General features: G+C 39.6%; 4 protein-coding genes across 5 annotated transcripts; 2 read left to right on the top strand and 2 right to left on the bottom strand.

Annotated features, from left to right (window-relative positions):
• Positions 1 to 664: 664 nt before the first annotated feature.
• kcnj9 (potassium inwardly rectifying channel subfamily J member 9) lies at positions 665 to 14,369 on the bottom strand. 2 transcript variants are annotated; one of them, XM_067606590.1, is made up of 8 exons: positions 14,066 to 14,369; positions 10,591 to 11,031; positions 8,888 to 9,101; positions 7,176 to 7,377; positions 5,790 to 5,982; positions 5,365 to 5,562; positions 3,400 to 3,530; positions 665 to 1,954 (listed from the first exon to the last, which is right to left on the bottom strand). In XM_067606590.1, exons 2-8 carry the CDS (start codon positions 10,889 to 10,891, stop codon positions 1,688 to 1,690), a joined length of 1,506 nt encoding a protein of 501 aa, XP_067462691.1. In that variant the 5' UTR covers positions 10,892 to 11,031; positions 14,066 to 14,369; the 3' UTR covers positions 665 to 1,687. The 2 variants fall into 2 exon arrangements, with proteins under 2 accessions (XP_067462691.1, XP_067462689.1); XM_067606588.1 differs by lacking the exon at positions 14,066 to 14,369 and adding an exon at positions 11,883 to 12,586.
• Positions 13,665 to 18,469, top strand: eif3f (eukaryotic translation initiation factor 3, subunit F). The gene is made up of 8 exons (XM_067606591.1): positions 13,665 to 13,818; positions 15,711 to 15,781; positions 16,169 to 16,248; positions 16,343 to 16,480; positions 16,573 to 16,664; positions 16,837 to 16,973; positions 17,196 to 17,309; positions 17,700 to 18,469. Exons 1-8 carry the CDS (start codon positions 13,707 to 13,709, stop codon positions 17,775 to 17,777), a joined length of 822 nt encoding a protein of 273 aa, XP_067462692.1. The 5' UTR covers positions 13,665 to 13,706; the 3' UTR covers positions 17,778 to 18,469.
• A 63-nt stretch (positions 18,470 to 18,532) lies between these two features.
• LOC137194571 (MICOS complex subunit MIC26-like) lies at positions 18,533 to 19,515 on the bottom strand. The gene has a single exon (XM_067606592.1). The coding sequence runs from the start codon at positions 19,475 to 19,477 to the stop codon at positions 18,797 to 18,799; it is 681 nt and encodes a 226-aa protein (XP_067462693.1). The 5' UTR covers positions 19,478 to 19,515; the 3' UTR covers positions 18,533 to 18,796.
• Positions 19,516 to 21,025: 1,510 nt separating this feature from the next.
• On the top strand, positions 21,026 to 24,274 carry dnaaf6 (dynein axonemal assembly factor 6). Its single transcript, XM_067604675.1, has 6 exons — positions 21,026 to 21,341; positions 22,220 to 22,286; positions 22,388 to 22,493; positions 22,968 to 23,064; positions 23,589 to 23,674; positions 23,920 to 24,274. Exons 1-6 carry the CDS (start codon positions 21,243 to 21,245, stop codon positions 24,047 to 24,049), a joined length of 585 nt encoding a protein of 194 aa, XP_067460776.1. The 5' UTR covers positions 21,026 to 21,242; the 3' UTR covers positions 24,050 to 24,274.
• The last annotated feature ends 805 nt before the right edge of the window (positions 24,275 to 25,079 follow it).

The following is a 25,079-nucleotide window of genomic DNA, read 5'->3' as shown; positions in this document are numbered from 1 at the left end:
GCGTCCAAATGAGTTAAATCAAGTAGATATCTTTCAATGTTAGTCCCTCTTTTTGTTACTATACTTCCACTGCAGCTTAACAGGGAAACACAAAGAGGGAATTTGATGCTAAAAAGACTGTAAATGTGGCAGATATCCACTTGATATGACTAACTCAGACTGCTGAAGCCTCATATAAGCTTCAGATAAACTTTTAAATGCATTTTTGCACAAAATTACTGTGTGGACACACTGTGGATTTTGGCCTCCATCACTAACATTGAAATCACATTAGAAGCAGATTGGAGTGAGGAAAACCTCTTTCAGTGTTCATACGGACACCTGACTGTTGTTTTAAGACAGACTTGAAAAATTGCGAACCTATCCTTTAATTGTTGATCATTAAATTGCACAATATTTTAAAAGAAAGACAAATTTATTGCTACTAGAGGTTACTTTTTAATTCCTTTCCATGTTTTATAACATAATTTAGATTAAACCTGTTTTCAGGACCAAATACTTCATTCTGCATCATTGCCGGATCAGATCTTTGAATTGCTTAAGTCTGATTTTCTTACCAAACATGCAGAAAAAACTCAATTAAAGTATTCATGAACAGCTTCAGTATATGTGCATACAGCATGCTTCTATGTATCCAGAAGACCAAACAATCTGAGGCAGTTGCTCTGGAATATAATGTTGTTTATTAATTCTAATTGATGTGTTATATTACTATTAAAAACATCAAGTAAAAATGAACACAGCAGCAGAAGCAGGAGTTTGGGCTGAACAGAGCAGGACACTGTTGTGCTTTTAATTTCTACTTGATTGGGGACAAAAGATAGATAATCCTTGTGCTACACACGTCCAATGTGAAACAAAGCCACAGACACACTCGAGTGTTAACCTGTCTCTATATAGATTAAAGGTTTTTAGATAGATACCCTACTCACCATATTGTGTTGAGTGCAGTTAGGAATGTCAGCAAATTCATACCGGTGTTATTAACAAACATAATACTCTGTGCCTCCAGAAGACAAGAAATTGCAGGGCAGGAAACCATCTCTGTTGTCCGCTGGCCACTTAAACTATTTTGTCAGCCAAATAGATTTTTCTAGCACCAGCTGATGGTCGGTTTCACATGAAGTTTCTAGCAGACTCCACCCTGTTAACACCTGATTGATGCAAAATAAATCTTAGAATAATCTTTGCATCTAAAGAAATCCAAGGTCATTACCATTCCAGTCTTTATCTGCATACCATCTAGTGATATTCATGCGCAGGTGAAATTAAAGCGTCTATGCACTGAACCTATTTAAATGTGAACAATCCGTACACTTAACTCTGCATTAACAACCACGGTTTCATCTTTTCGCTCTCTATCTGTTTTAACATTCTGCCTTGGTCCCTAGTATATACCACCTAAAGCATAGTATTGTCATTTAAATGTAGATATAGGCAAGGGTGATTGGAGCTAACACAACATACTGAAAAAGATAGCACACATACACTTGTAACAAAGATCAACATAGAAATAAAAGACAAAATATCAAGAAATAAAACCTCTTCATATGGTAACATAAGATATGGCATATACTGTAGAACTGAGCTTGATGAAACTACTCATTTGCCTCGAAAGAAAAGATCTGCAAACACTAACTACGGTGTGGCGGTGATACACTGAAGGTCTTTGTAAACATTCTCTGATCTAGGCCTCTGATTCGGATTGGTCGGTGGCGACGCTGCCGTTCAGCTCGCCCAGTCCTGATTGCTCTTGGATGTCAGTCATCTCTCCGACAATGAAGGTAGGCTCCCCTCCTTTGCTGTTGGCCGAGCCGCTGTCCGGCTGCTTGGCCGCCTGGTTGGTCAGGGTAGGCTCTTCATCCAGCCTGCTGGAGATGGACCAGTAGAGGTGAGCGTCAAGTCTGGCCGCAGCCAATGAGAGCTCTCGTGCCGAACAAGAGGGGGTGTCCACCTTAGGGAGGAGAAACATAAGAACAGGTCACTTCAGATGTCCACTTAATAAAGTTATTAACAGTTATCATCAGTTATTGCCAATGGGAAGAGGAAACCCCATTCAAAGACTTATTTTTAGCCATGCTATAGTGGCATAGCTCTAACGATGGCGATGTCGGTTGGTCGGTTGGTCGACCACTTTGGTCCAGACTGAAACATCTCAACAACTCTTGGATGGATTACCTTGAAAGTTTGTACAGACATTTGTGTTTTTCCACAGGATGAATCCTACTGACTTTCCCTCGAGCATCACCACAAGGTTGATGTTTTTGGTTTTGAATGAAATATCTTGGCAACTATAGGCTGGATTACTGGAAATTTCAACTTTCTACAAATAACCAAGGTCCCAAGAGAATAATTTACAATTTACAATTTCATTTAGCAGACGCTTTTATCCAAAGCGACGTACATCCGAGAGCTGATACAACACAAGCAGGAATCTAGTAGATGTAGAAGTAGGGTTTTTTTTGTTTTTTGGGGGGGTTTGTATTTTTGTTTTTTTCTCTACCTTCAGTCCAAGTGCAGAGGTGTTCGTGAAAGAGCTGGGTCTTTAGTCTTTTCTTAAAGATTGAGAGGGACTCTGTGGATCAAACAGGAATAAATTCTAAAAACTTTGGGCCCATCATCAGGCCAAAGTTTTCCTTTGTCCAACACTTTGATTTATTACCAAATACCTACAAAATTAATGACATTCACATCAGCCTTAGCTGTACTTTGTGTTCAGTGCTGTTTAGCACTGTCTGTTGTTTTGTGTTTTCCTGTTGAGTTGTACACATTTGTATAAAGGCTCATCTAGGGATGGACATCTAAAACTAGTTTGGGCCATAAAAGCTTTGGTATGCAGCATATACATAAAATAAATACTTTAGAGTTCCTACATTTCCCAGCATACCTTTCAACAACCTCAAGGGAACAGCAAAGTGTGAGAATTCAGCTGATGGTTACATATGTAGGTGGAGACAGGAATAGGGAGAACAGAGCAAGAGTTACAGTTTTTCTTACTCAAAATCTTTTAGTTAAATGAATTCTGGTCTGTTTAGGTTACTGTCGGTGGAGGAACTGGTATGTTTGCTTCTTCCACAATAGTTTGATGAATAGCAGTGATGATTTTTATTCAGGAGTGACACCACAACTAGACATTCACGGTGATGTTTTCAAATGGTTGAGGCATTTTTTGCTAAGTATAGTGAGGCTGAAAGGCAAATATATCATATGTCACATAGTCTATGTCTGTCCACTTATTACCAGCAGCTGTCGTCCTGAAAATTCCTTCGCTTCTTTCTCAAACAGATGCACCGTTTGATCCGTATTTCATATCAGGCGTCTCACCCAGGTTGCCAAATCAAACACCCCTATATCAGCCTGTTCTTGGCCTTTATCATTCCACCTCTAGAAAGACGTTACCTCAAAGGTGTGATGGAAGGCGCCGTAGTCAATATCGAAGAAACCTTCTGCCAGGGACATCATCGGGCTGAACCTGTGACCCCACAACACCTCCTCCGCTAGGTAAGAGCTCCTCGCCTGGCACGTCATCCCTGCACACACGCACAAATTTAAAGTGATAGATTCATAATACACTATCAGTTATTCCTCACAACATTCATTTGGGCTCTTGTAAAACATAAGAAGAAGTAATCACAATTATTGTGATACATGGCCATGGCCAAACTAAGCAGAAAGTGATAGCCACACACTCATAATGCCAATGCAGAGATAATTAATTTATCTGTTTAGTCACAAACAATTTACTGGCAAGCTGTCTTTACATGAATATTATCTGCAGCTCTGAGTTATGACTGTCGGCTTCTTCTTTGTTACCCTCCGCAGCACTCACTGACTAAGCTAATCAATATTTGGAGTAGGCAGTGAGGCCACCTTTACCTCATGGAGACACATCATGAATAGCTCTGATGCACTAAATTCTTGCCAAGCAAGTGAGGAACAGTTGAATATTTTATCCTCTCAGAATGAATTTGACACACAGCAATATGACAAAGGGGTAAAGAAAAAGAGATAAACTTGTTCAAATCTGTGCAGCGACAGTTAACTGGGTATTTCTACTAGACTAGACTCTTTTTATACCTGTTTGGATTAGGTAGTTCCCAGACAGTGAGGTGAGGACAAGTCGATGCAGCCAACAACATGAAATACAACTGTTAATATAAAATACGTGTTAAAATTGGCTTCACTAAAAACTCAAAAAATGTATTCAATGAGGGTATCCATGAAAGCTTCACCTTTTCAGCTACATCTCAGTCTATTAGTCCTAATCAATATAAATCCACATCTTATAAAGCTTTAATGAATTTGGGTCAAAGAAAAACCTCTTGGTGGAGGGTGTTTGAGCTTCAGAAATAAAGAGTGAAATGTGTTTGAATCCTAAACTACAGCAAAATGCAAAGCAACCAAGTGTACCAGGACACATTCACAATTAACTGACGATTTATCAAGACTAGTTAACAGTGAGCAGACTTATAAGTGTGTTCACTGACACACACTGACTGATGTGAGGATAGATACGCTTATAGATGTTCTCTCTGCCTGCTAAGACACCTCGTTGCGTATACTGTAACTTCTATTAAGTGATGAGAACATAAAGTATGAGACCACAAAAACATCCACTTGCTTCAGTGCTCTGTCCCCATTTTTTATCCACTTTATAAAATATTCACTGACATTTTAAATATATGTATATTTCCCATGTGATCACAATATAAAAGCACAGTGAGGGACTGAGGAAGCTTCAAGCACAAAAGTGTGCATCTAAACTCCTGGACATCCTCGAAGAACAATTTCATTTTCTAATGGACAGTTTTAGAGGGTAAGCTTTCTGTAAAATAGTGACGGCATTACTGTAATATCAGACAGTCGTATGCATCTGCAAGATTAATTTCTTAATGCTCATTTCTAGTTGCCAAACATAATTTTACAACGTGGAAGCCATTAGAACTTTACAGTCAAATTAAATTGCAAGGTCTTATTTCCCATACAATACAATCTTGTTAGTTGTTATATTTTATATGTTTTTGTATCCTTTTAATGTACAAAAACTCGCACAATAAATCACAATAGACCATTCAGTGAGAAAATGTTGTTAATGATATTATTTATTTGACTTTTACCTTCATTTTTATCTTCCTTTCATATGCAGACAAGGAGATCTGACCCTTTTCAGTCATTTTTATGTTGTTATTTTATCTCTCTTGTGCACAAAACTGCCAGACTTAAGCACCTAACTTCTCATTATCTCACTTTTGAAACAAAACTGTTAGCATGGAGCACTGAGGAGAATGATTTACCAGGAAAAGACAGATGATTTTGGTGTTTGCATTCTCATTAATTTACAACTATGTTCAACCCATTCCTCACCGGTTGCCTCCACCATGCCCTCCAGGATGACCACGATCTCAAAATCCTCCTTCTCCAGCTGGGCCTGCGACATGTCCCAGAAAGCTGAATGTGCGTCGATCTCGTGTGAGATCACCAGCGGCGAGACCAGGAAGAGGCGATCATCGCCCGTCTCGAAGCCCACGCTGATGTCTGTCTGGTCCAGAGGGATGAACTCACCTGGAGGGAGACGAACAACAAGAGGTGAGGAAAGGGAGGTATGTAAGAGGGAGAGCGAGGGAGGAAAGCCACAGCAATCACATCAAATTTAAAAGGAAGGTACAGGAAGTTGAGTAGTAGAGATGTCACAGGATCAGCAGTAGTGGTGATAGTAATATTTGTAGTAACAGTCATCATCGTAGTCATATAATTATCTTATCATTAACCGTCTACTCTGGCAGTCTCACCCTCTTGAGTCTGTTTGGACTTGATGAGCTTGGCCCTCATGTTGGCCCCTACGATGTGGGAGCTGCGCAGGTCGCCGACCCTGAACATCAGGCAGAGCTTGTCGTCCCTCAAAGAGATGACAGCATGTTTGGAGAACACCAGCGTCTCGGCTCGTTTGTTGGGCTGTGAGATTTTCACAAACATACAGCCCACCTGGACAAGAGAGGAGGGAGGGGAGATGATGTGAAACTGAGGCTCTGTGCAAAGACAGAGGGAAATATATGCAACTAGAAAAACAGAGAATTATTGAAAAATTAAAAACATCTCTTATTATTTAGTAGTCATCATCAGCTAAACATCTCAACAGCTGCAACATGTTCTTTGGGCCCCATGCAAGAACCACTTGTACAGACAGATTCGTTCTTCATGAAACTCGCCCACAATCGTAGCGGAACATGGAGCAATTTTAGGGGCGTGCATTATACTAATGATCACATCTCACAAACGTGCACCTACTCATGAACAGGTGACAATCATCAGGCTCAAAGTAAGAAAGGTTTAGGATAAAAATACGAAAATGTTCTTGCATGAGGCCCAATGTGAGTGCTGAATAACAGACAATATTGCTGTTTACAGTTTTCATTGTTTAAAATAGTAGTGACACCGGCATTAACCTCTGACTCAGTCATTTTTAATATGCTCAGTAAAACAGCCCACATTTCCATCGGTTTCTGATATGGCACGGTTCCAGCTTGTAAACATCCATAAACATGATTCTGCTTGGACGTCTGTGTGTGGATCCGTCCTCATCCAGAGTGCTTACTTCTTGCAAAAAAAATGAACTCTATCAGCACTTTCAAAGTAAATATCCTTTTTCAAGAAGCATACCATCTACACGGGGTCATTTATTCTGCAAAGTGTTCATGCATTCATTTGTATCTTTAAGCTAAAGAAAAAAACCCAGTAATTTCATATTATTAAACTGATTCAGCTTAACTAACATGGGGTCCCCCACTAAACAAATAGATTTGAGTTAAATAATTGCTTTTATATTACTTCGGTGAAAGTGGGGTTCACCCAAATGGGATGAGAAAGTTTGATAATCTTACAAAAGTATTTTAAAATGCCAATTTTTAATGTTTTCTTTAACCTGATCTGTCTTATTGTAATGTGCTAAACTGCAACTCCATGTAGGTCAAACAGTTTTAGTCTAGTAATATAAAAAATAATTATATAAGATGCATTTATAGAAATAAACTAATTTATTTTCCTCAAATTATCTCAATAAAGCTCTTTATCAATGATAATAATCACAAAACAATCAAGATTATAATTTAAGCTTGTTATGTAACATTGATATCTAATGATTCCTTTATATTATGTCTTTTACCAGCCCCAGTGCTCACCATGAAGGCGTTGACCATAGATCCCAGTATAGCTTGCAGCAGCAGCAGCATGGTGCCCACCGGACACTGGTCGGTGATGACGCGGTGGCCGTAGCCAATGGTGGTCTCTGTCTCAATGGAGAAGAGGAAGGCCGAGATGAAGCCGTTGACATTGTTGACGCACGGCGTCCACGTCTCATCTTCCAGATGGTCCAAATCACCCCTTGAGAGGAAAGAAAGAGAATGTGTGAGAAAGGGAAGGGGGAGGGTGACAAAGTGGGTGTCAAGCGGAAAAAATAGACAGAGAGCGAGAAGATTTATATATTTAGAACAGAGTGGCAGAAATATATCGTATGGGGTCTCATCTCTCACTTTAAAATCACCTTTTCTTTCATCTAATTCCTATAATTAATAAAAAAATAAGTTATTCAATCTCTCATATTTACACATACTGATGAATTTGCAGTGTTGTAGCCTGACTCAAGCTGTCCCTTTTGCTTGATGCAGCAAAAATCAACCTTTTTCATTGTATGTCAACACATCCTGTATCTTCACTGCATCGGCTCGGAGTTCAGTCTTGTGCCAATAAAAGTCTGCAGATTTCCTTTCCAGCCACGCACTACACAGGCTAATGTCCCTGATTAACACAGCTGTAGCCAGAGAGGGAGAGCTAATTAATGAAAGTGGTGTTAAGTAATTTATATAATCTATGACTTTTATTGACCTGTGTTGGTGACCAAGGAATTGAAGCAACACCGACAGCTCTCTGGCACAGCTTAGGGTGGCCTGTAATTGATATAAAAAGGTCACAATTTTATGAGACGAATACGTTAGCTAATTAGAGCAGGGATCCAGCAGACACATCTCCTGTAGAGGTAACATATCATGATGAAATACACTGTAATATTAATACTGCTTTGTCATCTGCTTTTTTGGCTGAAAAATGGGGCTTTTTTAGCCGTCGTAGCAGAAATGTCATGCGATGCTAGACACTCGCTCGCAGCATCACCATCTTTGAGCAGTTAAAAAAAAGTGTAGTGAGAAGCTTATTCGATTTGTCGCCAAGAGTTAGATGAGACGATCGATACCACTCATATCTGTCTGTTAAATATGAAGCCGCAGCCAGGAGACAGTTAGCTTAGCTTAGCATAAAAACTGGAAACAGATATAAAATAGCTTGCTTAGCGCTTTCCGTCTGAAGGCTATAAAATCTGCCGGCCAGCACTTCTAATGTTCACTAATTAACACATTATATCTTATTTGTTTAATCCGTACAAAAACCAAAGTGTACAAACAACATGTTGTGGTTTTATGGGGGGTTATGTGTGGGACTATTTCTTGGCCATCTCATCCGGATGTATCTTCATATGTAACTGCCAGACATGAGAGTGGTATAGATATTCTCATCTAACTCTCTGCAAGTGTGTTTCTCAAAATGTCGAACTGTTCCTTTAACTAGCTTTTAGGAGAAGGGAGGAAAGAACAAAGCTGAGGAAATCAGAGTTTTTGGTAATTCATATTTTGGCACAACGTCTGAAAGTGAGATTGATACACAATATTTTGTGAAATAATTGTGTTTCTAATACTAATCAAATCAAATATTCTGGTCATTTTGGGCTCAATGTCGCTGGAATCTAGCGAGAGTAGTAGTAGTAGTAGTAGTAGTAGAGTCTATTTCTCAGGACTGGAGAGTTCCAAATAAAGAAACTTGTTCCACGCCTTGCTCCACTTACCTACAGTAGGCTATGAGGTACCAGATGGCCCCGAAGAAGAGCCATGTGACAGCGTAGGCCATGACGAAGACAAACAGCGAGCAGCGCCAGTTGAGGTCCACAAGCGTGGTGAAGATGTCAGTCAGGTAGCGGTAAGTCTCCCGCATGTTGCCGTGCTGCACGTTGCAGCGACCGTTCTTCTCCACATAGCGCTGCCTCTTACGCCGAGTCCGGGCTGGCGAAGAGACGGGGTGATGGGAGAGACAGAGGAGAAGAGACACGGTTTGGTTATTGAAGTTAGAAATCTAGAAATACTGCAAAAAAATGGGGCTCTTGCTCTTTTTGGAAAAGACTTGCAGCCTCAGTTTTGGTGATTTTCTAAGACGATCATAACCCTAGGTTCCACAAAACCCTTTCAAGCCCTCTTTGAAAACTTCAAAAATACATACAAGACTGCCCCTCTAAATGTTCTAAGAGGTTTTTTGCTGTTTGAAGATACAACTATGACTACAGCAGAGGATATGAGTTGAATGAAGGCTCGTAGAGAGATTGGAAGATAAACAGAGGAAGGTGCCAGGGGACAAAACTACTCAGAGAGATGGATTGTGGCTCAGAGGAAAGCCAGGCTGTTGAAGAAGGGATAACAAATGAAAACAGACAGGTGAGAAGAAGAGAGCAGATGAGGAATAATCGGACAACATTATCAAACACTCAAAGAGGAAAAGATACAATATTGGACTTTAGTTACTGTTCAACCCTGATAGCAACTGATGATTTTGATTCTTTGTGGAGAGCATTTTTACTGTGGGTTCACCGAGTCAGAGCTGAGATTATGACACAGGCAGGATACAAATGTATTATAGTTTTTTGACACTTAGATTGTAAACAATTATGGACATATCTATCAGTGTCCCAGTCATCTAACTGTGTTATAGCTAAAGCTGTTTTTCTGTGATACATTTCTTACTGTATGTTCATATTTTAGTGTAAATTGATGGCTCTTTCTCTTAGCCTAGTCTTTGACACTCAAACATGATGTCTACCATTAATCTTTTAGCTGTTTAAAAGGTTTCCTCTTGCTGAACTCCACTGTAGCTGAACTGTAAAAACTCATCGTGATGTTTGTTTTATTCATGGCCAAAAAAACCTCCAAACAACCAAACTGCTATCACGGAAATCGTGCATTTTCCTACTTCTTTCTTTAATTAACGGTGTTTTTAAGGTTTCAGGGTTGTTGTTTTTTTTTTCCTTTCATAAAGATGTACAGCAAAGAGGAGAGAAAACTGGAGCAAACAAAGAGCAGAGCTACACTGGAGAGGCCTAATGAAAAAAGATGTGCAAGACTGTCAGAATCGCTGAGGGGTGAAAGCGCTGCAGCACGGTCCAAATTAGAGAAGATTCACGACTATTGCACGAGAGATGGAAAAGAGTAGGAGGTGCAGAGGTTCAGTTGATATACGGTGTGTGTTTGTGTGTGTGTGTGTGTGTGGAGTGTAGTGTATGAAAATCCAGACTCTGGGGTCAGTTAATAGCCCCCAATCTCTGGAGGAGCTAAATAGATGCCAAAGAAGCCGATAATGACGTACTTGCAACCTTCATTCAGCTTTATCCAGACTTGAATGAGGTGAATAGAAAGCAGTTGTAAGACTTTACAAACATTTATCTCATCGGTATCTAGACCGGAAGGCCATCAAGGACAGGAAGTCGCATTCAGAGTCACTCACCCCACCCGAATCGTCCCCTCTCCTTCTCCGTCCCCTGGGTCTTCTTCCTGTGCTGATTGGCTTGGGCCTCACGCTCAGCCAACTTGGACTGGAACGACCTACTGACCTTGGCCAAGAGCGGGGGAGACGGTGCCGTCTCTGTGGTGACGACGTGGCCCAGCTCTTCTGATAGGTTGAAGACTCCGGTGGAGGCGGTGGCCTCGGTGGCCACCTCCACGTCTTCTTCCCCTTCCCCTTTCTCCTCCACAGGGAGCGAGAGAGAGTCCGGGCGGGAGGGGAAGACCGAGTTCTCCAGTGCCATGGCCTATGTCTGTGTGTGTGAGTGTGTGTGCGTGTCTGTATGTGTGTGTGTCAAATGTATTAATGTGTTATTGATACCCTCCCTATGGCAGACTCTGTCCACTGGCTATTGATTGTACCATTTGTTTGCTTGAGTGACGCCTGGAATATAGAAGAAGAACATGATGATAAAATGAAATCATGGAATTGATTAGCTGTTATTTTGTCACAGTAGTTCACTGACATGATGTTTTTAAAGAAATAGGGCCTACTTCTGGTGCTCTCCAGCTCTTATGTCCCCTCAGTTTTTCTTGAGTTTCTTGGAAATATTTCACCCTTATTTTTGTCTTATTCATTAACAACCAGGTCTATACACTCTGTCTTACTTGTAATACAGCTTCGACCTCCTCTATTTCATCTCTTCACTCCCATTTAAAGGCAAAATTAGCTAAAATAAAGAAGGAGATCCTGATCTTTCATGTTGATATTACACAGTAAGTCCTTGGAATTAGACATGAAGGGGGAATACATTCAGGCTCTCTTTTCCTTTGAAAGGCAGCCAATCCTGGAGCACTCTTACTGTTTTGTATGTTTCATAAAGGGCCTTGGGGTAGCTGTGTGTGTGTGTGTGTGTGTAGCTCTGTGTGTGTGTGTTGTGTAAGAGCACTTTCTCCTCTGTTCAGTATGGTAGATTTGTATTAAAGGCCTACCGAGATTTCTTACATAAGTCCCATGTAAGTCTAAGAAACTGAGTTAAATATTTATCTAAACAATGAGACATGATGAATATTTGCACAGTAAAAACTGAGTCCTAGTCTCCCGTAGCCTGATGTTGTGCATCCATTTCAACAATTAGCGGATTGGCCGCAAGAGGAGACTAGTGACAGCCAAGATGACGCACTACGCCTGACGGATGGATCAGAAATAGACTCTATTACAGGGTGTCTGTTAGCCAACCAACAGGTTAAAGAAAGCATTACGCAAGACAGCTGTAAGAATTAAGGAAATCTTACCTGCTCGGCTCAGCAACTTAAAAGACCTGGATTTGGCAGATGTTTATCATAAGAAAAAGGACAATCTGGTCCAAGAACGAACCGGGATCTGTAGTCTTGGTTCGATGACACCCATTTCTGGTGTTTACCAGCGACGCAGCATCAGTCCAGACCTGCTCGCTTTTCCAGGAAAACAAAGACCCCCACGATCCGACCACTCAGCATTCACGATATATATAATCTGCGAGCCCCGCATCCACAAAATGACCAAGCATAAAAAATAAAATTAAACAAAAAATAAAATCAAAACCTCGGTAAATAATCTTCACGTACGCTGATTACCGCGTTTGGAGAACATGTGTCGGGCAGCGGACATGCGAAATGGTGGCAACATGATAATAACCCGGCAGCACGGAGAGCTCCATCATCTGTGCATCTGATGGAGTCGGTCAGGTGTGGAGCCACAGAGCGGTGGAGGATGCTGTCATCAGCCCAGCCCCTACCAACCCTGCCTGCCTGCCTCTTCTCATTTCCACAACAGAGGGGAACAGTCATCATACCCCCCCATCCCAACCCCCCCAACCTCCCTTCTCTCTCTCTCTCTCTCTCTCTCTCTCTCTTTCTGCCGGCTATCAGAGACACCTTCAGCATCTGCAAAGCGTTCACAGATGAGCAAATGCAAAGGCCTGTTTGTGATGCAGTTATAATATAATAGCATTAGTGTCTCGGATGGAAATGACCCACACAGTAATGTAGCTTATGTGGAAATTTTGTAAACAAATGGTTTTCTTATAGGCTACACACTAAAAATCACTGGGTTCAAGTGGGTCAATATAGCATCAACACAATACTACTATACTGGGTTAATGTTACCCAGAAAGTCACTCAAGACTAGGGGTTGTTTTGACTCATAGTGTTATTTTTTATGTTGCTTATTTACCCAAACTAAAGCTTTGTAATCTGCTCTTTTTAAACGTACATGTGACAGTTTGTTATTGAATGTTAATAACTTGTGTGTCTTTTGAATGTAAATCTGTGTGTGTGTGTGTGTGTGTGTGTGTGTTTGGCTCTGCAACAAGGACATAACGTCCCTTAAAACCTGATTAGCATAATTTATAAAGCTTTTATTCACTCACTAATTAAATAACACCTGCTAGTATCAAATACAGTCATATGCTCCTACATTATACCATCAATGGATTTTGATAAGCTAAGTTATATTTAAATGGTCTGTGTGTATTCCTGCGCTGACCATTCTCACTCTGCTGATCTCTGTATTTTTTGTGTGTTTATTTCACACTTGCTTTGGCAATGTATACGTCTGTTTCACATGCCAATACGTCCCCTTTGAATTAAATTTCATTTGTACTTTTATCTACTTGTATTTATATAATTAATTTACTTATGTTTCTGAAACTTTCTTTGATATATTTTTAAGAATCTTATACCTTTAGTAGTTCACTTTGTTCAAATCGTTTATTTTACAAGTGCATAGTTTTTGGTCTGTGAGAAACTGAATTTCATTTCAATGTATGCAATTACTGAAAAATGACAATAGTAAGTATTTTGTGTGTGTGTGTGTGTGTGTGTAAATAATGTGTCTTAATGTCTCTACTTTTCATAAATTTTCCACTGTTTACATTTTAATCTTCTGTCTTAAAGGTTTTTTTATATGTATTTCACTGCCATTGTCCTGATAATGTGTATGTGACAAATTCAATTTGAGTTGAAAGTGATATTGAATCTTGAAAATTGAATATATTTAATAAGCGCTGTTCGCCCGCCGGCCTGCAGGCGGCGTTATATGTGATCACCGGAGCGGCTCATCACTCCTCCTTTTCCAACATGTCGGTGTTCGGGCCAGTGGTGAAAATTCACCCCGTCGTTCTCGCCTCTATCAGCGACTCATACGAGCGGAGAAATGAGGGAGCGAGTCGTGTGATTGGGACCCTACTGGGTAAGCAAAGAAAAATATATATTTATCCACAGTTTGGTGGATTGGCGCCTAATAAAGCCAGTGAAGGGTAGCTAGCTGCTGTTAGCTTGTCTGCTAACGCGTGCTGCCTTGGTTCAGTTGAAGATACTACGTAGATGGAAATCACGACAAACTGCCGAGTCATTTTACCTCTTGACGTTATAATTTAGTGTGCGTTGAAGTCTAACAATTAGGGTTGAACATTTGTGATGCTGTCACAGTTACTCACCAGTGTTACGGTTTAACTAGTGACCGTGTTCACTGGTGATTTTCAGCCGGATGAGTCCATGGCGGCAGCTGTTGAAAACACACCATCTGAATCATCTTTATTTGTCCACACATACAAGGATTTTGACTCCGGTTTAGTGGCTCTCAATGTACCTACACCGAATAACAACACAGCAATCTTTAGAAATATACACAAGGAATAACTACAGACAGGTGAAACTGTTTCTGTGAACTGTAAACAGGATACGAAGAGTGCAAAGAAGTGATGAGATAAAACATGTAAAACAAAATAAAATAAGGAACATTTACAAGTTCAACTCTAAAAATTCAGATTTCAAAGAGTTTAATGACTTCTCAAAGTTAAAAAATACTAATAGGAGAAGGAGACAGGGTATAATAACTTACTACTTACTTATTAACGTGCCAAACCTTAGGGACAGTGAATGACACACACACACACACACATAAAGATATACGAAGGATATGCTACATACATATATATGTCAATCTTGATGTTATGTAAATGCTGTTTTGTTTGATTGACTCTTGATGTTTTGGCAATATTGTTGTTATGACATTCATGCCAATAAAACGAGTTTGAATTTAAATGGTAAAAAAATTATATATACTTTATACACATATAGAAGGTGGTTATGTACATTATATACAGCCTGTTCCAATGTACAGTGGTGAGTGAAATGTAAAATATAAAAGGTTATGACATTGTGCAGTAATTATATATGTTGTATATAATAAAATGAGAGTGGTGAGGTATACAATAGTAATTATCCATTATGCAATGATTATATACATTGTATATAATGAAAAATGGTTAAGACAAGTAGAATTGTTATTATACATTGTGCAAAATGAGGTCTTGGTCCCTATTACAGAAAATATGGTCTCATTTTTGAATGTAGAGTCTAACAACAGTTGAGTTGATCACTCAATAAAATTGCTGTGTCTTCTGGGCAAACATGATATTCACAAAACCAGATTTCTTCAGTTTCTTCCAAACAAAAAGTTGTTTTATGCTGAATTTCAGACAATTATATGTTTCTTAATCTGGAAAACAAACCGTCAACCATAAGCTGGCAGTGCAGTTATAGCCTGTGTTGAGATTTTATACAGTTATCCTCAGTGGGAAAGTGGCCCATATTCAACTAATTAACCTGTTCGCCATAGTTTACACGCAGTATATTCAGTTCATGGCCACATATTGTGTACTTGTCACACGGCCAATAGCCACCTGGTTTGACCAGCCTACTGTCTGTTTAACTTGTGACTCATCAGTGTGGGATACTGCAGCGAGATTCAGCGTTCCCTCTCAAGCTATTTAAAGAGATTTATTTCAGAAAAATGAATTTAGAGATGTGAATGCTTCTTTGTGGTGACACCATTTAATTTATATAAGGTAAGTTAAAAAGGACCAGAGGAATAGCTATATATTGTGTTGTTCTGTTCATGTTTTCAGCAGCTGCCATCACTACGAGCAACCATGACGCATTCTGCTGAAAGTCGCCAGTTAACACGGTCACTAGTTACACTGAAACACTGGTGCTTCTGGAGTTTGTTTTTTAGCCTCTCTGATATCGTCATGTGATGGTGGCTTGCTAAAATAATAATGTCTCATCTGTCCTCCTCAGGTACAATCGACAAGCACTCTATTGAGGTGACCAACTGCTTCTCTGTTCCTCACAATGAGTCTGAGGATGAGGTGTGTTATTACACTAATTCATTCATGTATTAAAAGAGAAGTTCACAGTTTTTCAAGTGTGTCTTAAAACAACAATCAGGTGACCAGATGAACACTGAAAGAGGTTTCTGTTCATACTGGTTCATACAATGCTTCCAGTAGAGCGATAGTGTCTTGTAGGACTTTTTGTAACATCTGCTTTACATCTGCATAATACCTACAGCACTGCTATACATCTAAAATATATTCCTATCAATATTGATAGTTATAAAAGTAAAGAAGAGAGAATAATTAGGTAATGAACCTTGATTTTAGACCTAGATGGCTGCCTCATATTGCATACTGTAAAAGAGGGGATGTTGTGAAAATATCGTGGCCATGTGTCAAATTTATCCTCTTTGACAACAGGTCGCTGTGGACATGGAGTTCGCCAAGAACATGTACGAGCTCCACAAGAGGGTGTCACCCACTGAGGTCATCATCGGCTGGTGTGTCAGACGTTCTGATCATATTTAGCATTTGAAAGATTTTTTTTTTTTTTTGGGAGAAACACTCAACACAGTGACATTTTTATCCTGACAGGTACGCCACAGGCTTTGACATCACAGAACACTCAGTGCTCATTCACGAGTACTACAGCCGCGAGGCCACCAACCCCATTCACCTAACTGTGGACACAGCGCTGCAGAGCGGCAAGATGAACATCCGCGCCTACGTCAGGTCGGGCTGATCTGCCTTGACTCTTTGTTTGTGTGACCAACGACAGACTGAGAGCGTGTGTCTGAATGTGTTTGTGTGTCTCTTCCACACAGTGCACAGATGGGCGTGCCAGGAAAGACAGTCGGTGTGATGTTCACCCCGCTGTCTGTCAAGTATGTCTACTATGACACTGAGAGGATAGGCGGTAAGAATACAAAGAACACATTTTAAACAAATGAATAAATGTCTAAGAAAAACTTGTACATGTCACTGAAAAGTAAACTTAGTTATTGCCTGTAATATTTTTTCCAACCATTATATTTTTCTCTCACTGTGCTCTTCATTCTCACTTGTAACACATCATCTGTGTGTTTCAGTGGATCTCCTGCAGAGGACACGTGCAACTCCCAGTCGCACCAAGGGGCTGACCTCTGACCTGTCCCAGGTGGCTGGCTCTGCAGCCAGAGTACAGGACATGCTGACCACCGTGCTGGCCTACATCGAGGATGTGCTGGTGAGTGTTAGAGCTATTTGTATCATTGTGCGCCTCAAACCAGATGAGCACAAGTCCATAAAGAACCAGAAAAACTGTTCCTATGTATATCTATTCATTAAACACTGCCCCCTACTATTCATATCCCTGCTGCCAACTGTATCAATCAGCTGCGTCTCTAGAGGTCATTTGTTGAGTAATCCAATTATGGTTGTTAATGTAATGCTGTTTGATCGGTCTCAGTCTGGCAAGGTGGCAGCAGATAACAGCGTGGGCCGTTTCCTGATGGACCTGGTCAACAAGGTGCCCACTATCTCAGCCGAGGACTTCGAGAACATGCTCAATTCCAACATTAACGTAAGTCCTCCTCACCCAACTGTAATATTTCTAATCACTGCTGATTGTTGTTTCCCCTCATTGGAGCCTTTATTTACTTGCTGCACTCAGGCTTGTTTTTAGCACATTCTCACACTCCCGTCCATTATAGTCAGAACCAAATTAGACATTGCTTCCTATTTTTAGTGCTCCTCTGGCTCTTTACTTACCACATGTCCATCATACACATGAGCACCAGAATAGCAGTGATATCTGTAGTCACGACTGTTTCTGATGTGTAGTTCGTGACTTTTGTTTCTTTTGTAATGCAGTTGTGTCAGCAACTCTTTACTCTTAGACTCAATATATGTCGCTGTGAAAAAGATTTTTTTATAACACTACAATATAACTTCTCTTGTTTGGCTGTTACAGGACCTGTTGATGGTGACCTACCTGGCTAACCTCACCCAAGCACAGATTGCTCTGAATGAGAAGCTGGTGCTGCTCTGAGGGAATTTCTTTAAAGTGGTTCATATTTAATTTTTGTACACTTTTTTTTTTTTTCTTTTTTTTTTGGCTGAGATTAATAAAGATGTTAAACAGTCATAAAGTGTTCATTCCCCTTGGGCTTCAGGCATTGTTATACAGTAATCACAGTTTAACACAATTTGGCTAATGAACATTACAGGAAGGGTTGTATTGCTAATGTAATCTGGTTTTTTGAATTAATGCTTCTGAGCCGCACATTAGACAGCTCCCATTTACTGCTGTTAACTCTTTGTGTCACATGTTTTTAACTCAAACTAGTCTGAACCTCATTGTGTGCATTACAGAAGTAAAAATTTTTGCATCTAAGGTGTTTGACATAATATTCAGAAGTAATAAAATGTAGATTTTCCAGAGCTGCAAATATTTTCATGTTAATCTTGTTTATTTTCTCAATTAACTAATTAATCACTTCTTCTAGAAAATGTAAGAAAGGGAAAAGTGTCCTTAACAATTTCCTAGAGGTCGAGGCAACTGTGCAAAAGCCAAAGACATTCAGTTTAATATAATGTAAGACAAGGAAGAGCAGCAAATTCTCCTGTAAGAAGCCAGAACCATCAAATGTTTTGCCATTTTTGCTTGAAAAATGATTAATGATTAATTCTCAAATAAGTTGCAGATTAGTTCAGTTAACTAATTAACTTGTTTCAGCTCTATATGGTTTTGAAAGTGCTGTAACACTTGACAGTCTACAAAAACAAATGTTTCAAGGCTTTAAATGTAAGACAAGGTCATTTTTTTAATTAATTCTCTACATAAATATACATTCCAATCAGAAGCAGAAGAAAATCATTCAAGTTGCAAATCCTTTGTGACAGGCCATGCCCGGCCTGAGTTACATTAGAAGCTTAGTGCAAAAGAGTGGGCATGAGAAAGTCACACATGAGAAAGAGCCTGTGTAGGTATCGCATGTCAATCTACAGTAATCAGGAAAAAGCTGATTTCTTATTGCTGAGCTGGTGCAGAGTTCACACTTGAGATCATCATGGTTTTGTTTGGGGTTCGGTGCCTTTGTCGGTTTTGTTCGGGGGGCCCTTGAACATTTTCTCCACGGCGGCGAAGCTCTGCACCGCGGAGTCGTACATGGAGTCCCCGGTTGACTTTGCGATGGCCGCAGCCTTCTCCGGGTAGTAGAGGGACGTGCTCACGGTCATCAGGCCCGCCGGGTAGACGAGTTTCTTGATCCTGGAGCCCCTGGCGAGAAACAGCCCCAGGACGCCGCTGAAGGCGATGACTCCTGCCCGCGGGTAGAAGTCCTTCGGAGGGTTCTTCAGATAGGCGTAGCTGTCATTCCCGAACTGGACGACCTCTTGAACTTTGGGTTTAATTTTGCCGTAGGCGCCTTGACACCAAGCCGTGTACGGCTCTATCGCCCTCCTGACGGTGGCGACATTCTGCTCCAGCTGACCGGCTTCATGTTCCACGTACCGGGTCTTAAGCGGAGGAGGAGCGGTGTACAGAGACAGCTCGTCTCGGATCAACGGAGCGGCCGCTTCTTTATGCCCGTTCTCGGCGGCCGCTTCTTTGTGCTCGTCCCCGGCGGTCGCTTCTTTCTCCCCGCTATTGGGAGCCGCTTCTTTCTCTCCGTCACCGGTGGCAGCGAACACGGTGACCGGCAACAAAGTCAGAGCTGCCGGCATTGCACTACCTGTCACCTTCAACATGTTCCCTGTGGGCCATGCATTCAATACGGTGTCCGACGAGGGACATTTCTATAACTCGAAGCGATAATGACGCCGCCCTTCAAATCAAATTGACAAAAGTTTTAATAACACCTGAAAGTACAAATTAAAATGACAAGATGTTTCAAAGTGTATTGGATATGTTTTTATTTAGAAAGGTTTGTTAATTAACAATAAATACATATTAACTACAAATGTATGGTTATTAATAGCCCAAATCATGGTTAATTACTGTTATATGGAAAGTATAGGGCTTTTATATTGTACTTTTTATTTATTTAATCCTTTATTTAAACAGGTAGTCTCGTTGAAGAGAGACCTGTGTACAAGAATAATACAGTTTAATCATGGACAAACGCACAGATAATTCACAGACACGCATTAGACATTTTTTTCAGTGCCTCTTAAAATGTTGAAGTGAAATAAGACACTGTAACTTCAATTATTTTTTGCAGCTCATTCCATTTGTACGCAGCAGAGTATTTGAACCCACTTTTTCCAAGTTCAGTGTGAACAAAAGGCACAGTTCATGTTAAAATGTCATGACATTTTAACATGAGCTGACAGTATACAAGTACTCTATTTAAATGTAACCAGAGAGCAGAGGTAACTTGACAGTAAGTAGTTCTGCTCCACTTGGACACTTTTAACAGAGAAATATTGTAGTTTCTGCTCCACTACCTTTATTTAACAACTAGATGTCTTCAGATAGATTCCAAACTCATGATCATTTTTATAAATTACATTACCCAACAGTAGGTTACATAAAGAAGCTAAACCCCCACTAACAGTAGTATAATAGGCCGCACTGTATAACATAACATTCTTAAGAGGGCCATTCTGCATCATGCTTTGACATTTATAGGCTATGTACTTTTTCTTTAATATGCTGGACTTTTACTTTAAATGTGCATTTTTAATTAATAGTTTTAATCGGCTCATTATTGTATGTCGAGTAATTTTTTAATTATTATGCATTTACTTTTATTTGATTTCCACCACTGGCAGTTGGACAGTTTTCTAATTGTATTTCTAATAGCTTGTAATAGCTTGTGCTATTATGTTTTTTTCTGTTAATAACGTTGCTGTGCCTCCTCTATTCAATATAACGACATTACATTAAAACCAACAATCCTCTTTCATCATATTCAGTCAGTCATTTCTTTTTTCCCCTCAACTTTATTGAACACAGTCAAATTAAATAAATAAATAAATAAATAAATAAATAAAAAACAGTAACATATAAAAAATATGAAGAACAAAAAGGGGAAACGATGTGCTAGGGAATTCAATTATGACATAATAAAATAACATTAAAATATATTCGGTAAAAGAAGCTTTTCCAGTTCGATAAAACACAAAATAATACGCGGGTGGAGGAAAGAACAATCAGTCAATCAATAAGTAAAGGGGTACAGATTAATATTCAAGTAATATTATTGAATAATTTTATATGTTTTAGAAATTATTCATTCATTTCTTCAAGTGTTTTTTTTCCTCTTCTGTGACGTCAGCGAGGTTCCCATGGCAGCCTGGTCTCCAGGGAAACGGAAAGCGTCAACAGCAACGGTCCATCTAACTAGACATAGAACTAGCAAGCTAGGCTACATATAATCGTCAGGCTGACGCTAGTTTTTATTAAGAGAGTGTTTACCATTTTGAGTTCAGCTATTGCGGTTAAACTAGAGTGTTAACGCCAGTTGTTTACTTTTTACGGGGAAAAAAGCGTCAATTTGTGCTTTTCTAAATGGAGTGTCTTGGAGTTTCATCTATCCAGAACCTGCAGGCTCTGTCTGCCTTGTTATCCACTCAGCAGGAGGAAGAGGAGGAGGAGGAAGACTGTAAAGTAAGATGCTGTACACTGAACTGATCTCAAGTCAGTCTGTCCAGATTTGATGATCAGATGAATGTCCCCAAATTGTTCCCTTTTGTTATTAAAGTAAACTGTAACCTAATGCATTTATGAAAACATGGCATAATAGTTAATTGTGGAGTTTAACTGCTTTATAATGATACCATCAGCGTTTATTTGAATCAACTATTAAAGTCAAGTCTTTCTTAAAACAATAGTCAGATGCCTAAATGATTACTGAAATAGATTGTTCTTGTTGTACTCATTCCTCCTGTTCATACTGACCATTAGATGATCCCTTCATAATGTGCTTACAATGTAAGTGATGGGGGAAAAAATCCACAGTTCTCCTGTGCTAAAAGTTTATTTAAAAGTTTATCTGAAGCTAATATGAAGCTTCAGCCCTCCAAATGAGTCAAATCAAGTAGATACCTTTCAATGTTACAGTCTTTTTATTGCCAAAGTCCCTCTTTTTGTTACTATACTCCCACCGCAGCTCAACAGGGAAACACTGTCCGAGGAAACACAAAGAGGGAATTTGATGCTAAAAGACTGTAAATGTGTCAGATATCCACTTGATATGACTAACTCAGACTGCTGAAGCCTCATATAAGCTTCAGATCAACATGTTAATGCATTTTTGCACAAAATGACTGTGGACACACTGTAGATTTTGGCGCCCATCTCTTACACTGAAAGCACATTTGAAGGAGATCTTCTAATAGCCAATATGAACATGAGGAATGATTAAAGTGAGGAAAACCTCTTTCATTGTTCGTATGGGTACCTGACTGTTGTTTTAAGACTCACTTGAAAAATCATAAACCCATCCTTTAAGGTAAGTTGGTTTACAGTAATGTTTATCTCGACAGAATGTGACAGCCTGTGCACAGCTGGGTCCTGGACAGATTGGCCCCCCACCCAAAAAAGATAAAGAAGGTAAAACTTTCTTGGACATAGTTATAAGTCATAATAGTAACACAGATAGCCTGATGAGAGGCACAAACAGAATTTGCATGTGTTTATTGCTTGTTATATAGAGCCAGCTGTCTATGCGAAGAAGAATAACAAAGACATCTGGAGCGAAGAGGAGGTGGCTGAGGGCTCCCAGTACGACGATCTTGCTGACCTGCGGCCACAGCCTGAGTAAGACTACAGGGCCAGCAAATAACAGGAAACAAAAGGTCAAATACTGGGCAAAGCAGATGTCTCCTCCTCTGTACAATTTTCATCCATTCTCTTATTTGGGATTGCACATTCTACTGAAGTCAAAAAAGCCACAGTCTTCAGCTTTTGAGTATATTTTAGCCTTAAAACCACCAGGACAAAATGCTCCATGTGAGGATTGAAGTCACACCTTACGCCACTTTTCATAAGAATCTAATTATAAGGGGGTGAGACTTGTATAGACAAATATTTATCACAATTATTTGTCGCATTTTCCTCTCTCCATTGACCTCATTTGACACTCACCCTTGTTTGGCTGTTTGTGCTCTTTGTTGTTTTCTGTTATTGATTATTGACATGATGTCGAATTATTTTAATGAGATAAACATAGATATACAGTATGTGTTGATTATGTGTGTTTTTGTGGGTGTTAAACCTACGGTACATGTACAGGTATGAAATAATCCTGAAGCAGAGTGTGGGGACAGAGGATCTGTTCTTGGGCTTGAGCAGAAAGGATCCATCCTCCATGTGCTGCGAAGCCATGCTGGTAATTTATCGACCACCACAATTGTCATACTTAACTCTGTGTACTTTTTTTGACACAGAAAAATGAAATGTACAATGATGTGATTAGGTCACAGAATCAGGCACGATAACAGAATTGCCAAGTGTGTGCAAGTTTCAGAGATTTTTTTCAGAAATAGACTATTTCAGGACCGACTATGGCTGTAAAAGCTATTGGTGGACAGTATAAACATTAGTTAAAGGACATAAAATTCAACTGTAAAGCAGCAGAGAAAAGGTAGAGAAAAGAAAATAAAGGAAATCAGATAGACTTAAATAAAGAATAATATTAGAAATCTTTTATTTTACCATACAATGACAGGATTCAGGTAGTAAATATCATTACTTTTCAGACTTTATTCTTTAAAATACTTAGAAAATTATTACTCGGATAACACGAAACCACTGGAAAATGTTTCTCTTTGAATAAAAGTGAAGAATTAAACATGCACAATTTTCTATGATATGATAATATTGAAGATCCCGACCTTTTCTCCCCACACTTAGGTAAAAATCAAACTACCAGACACTAAAGCAACGGATGTGGTCCTGGATGTAAAAGAAAAGTTTCTTGATCTACGGACGCCGAAATAGTAAGAGATGCTTTGAAAATGTTCTCTTTCATTTTTAATCCCCTCAAGACAGAGCAGCAGCAACAGCTCACACCAAAAAGCTCTCATTTCCACAAAGTTCCTTTTAATCAGAGGTTCACATCTTGATCTGAGCTTTGCTGTTCCACAGGGCTCATCACATCATCCTCTCTCATATACTATAAACACACTCTCTCTCTCTCTTGTGCTCTCTCCATCTTTTAACCTGTCTTCTCTCCTCCCTTCAGTAAACTTGGTCTCCATCTCCCACATCCGATCCACAACCAAGAGGGCAAGGCCCAGTTCTTCAGTGAGAGGGAGGAACTAGAGGTCACGCTACTAATGAAGCGTCCCATGGACTTTATCAACATGCAGTAAGAAAGAATGACAGAGACAGAGAGGATCTGACACCGGTGTACACTGGAGGTTACACACACTGCCTTGTTTATGGGTTAAAGGAAGGGAATTATACGTATTTACAAAATGTGTTTGGTTTCTGTAATACACATTCAGTAAATGTTGAGTTCATGCTGTTATTACATGTGTCATCATTGATTCTGTGGGTATTAAAATATGTTTTTCTAATAAATATTTCTTACTATCTGACTGCTTTATTATTGGATAACCAGTGATGTACAGTTATAAATAGTAAACGCTGGTAAACTAAACCCCACTTTTTTAGGCTGATATCTTTATTAATAGTGGTACACCTATACTACACATACTGACAGTCATGGCCAGACTGATTATACACAAACTGATTCAGGAATATGCATGATGTAAGCCACTATCAGCTCAAATAATAAATAGATTTTGACACTTATGATCAAAGCAAATCAAACTTTATTTGTATAGCACTTGTCATACTGTTGTGTAACGTCATGTCAGTTGATAGTAGTGTATATTCCACAACAAAGTTACAATTTATCATTTAAATCACAAACCAGTTGTCATACAGTGATCCTGGGGCTTTTGGTGGTCTGGGGCGCTAGGAAGGTTGTCCTCTCCACTCCCGTCTAATCCAGATAGAGTATATAATAGTACACATTCAGGGGAAAGGTACCCAGTAATGCTTTTCTGACAGTCTAATTGATTTTGAAGTCACAGTTACACATATTAGTTGCTTCCTGTGTCGGCAGCAGCAAAGGCCAGCAAACTTATAACTGGAACATCACCAGTTCAAATCTTGAGGCCACAAGTATGGATGAGAAAAAGTCATATAGTAGGTCTTTTTTTGTACCCTGTAGGTAAAGTGTCCTTGCCTCCAACTTCTCCTATTTGTACTGGACATCTTGCAGGTGTGAAAATATGTATCTAACTATGAAGCAAGGTCTCTGCAGAAAAAAACTGGATAAACAAAGAGTCAATTTGGCTGGTTAGAGAAGTATTCAGAAGAATTATCAACATA

Source organism: Thunnus thynnus, chromosome 12, assembly GCF_963924715.1.
Source record: "Thunnus thynnus chromosome 12, fThuThy2.1, whole genome shotgun sequence".
NCBI lineage: Eukaryota > Metazoa > Chordata > Actinopteri > Scombriformes > Scombridae > Thunnus > Thunnus thynnus.
This window is presented reverse-complemented; position numbering and strand designations above follow the sequence as displayed.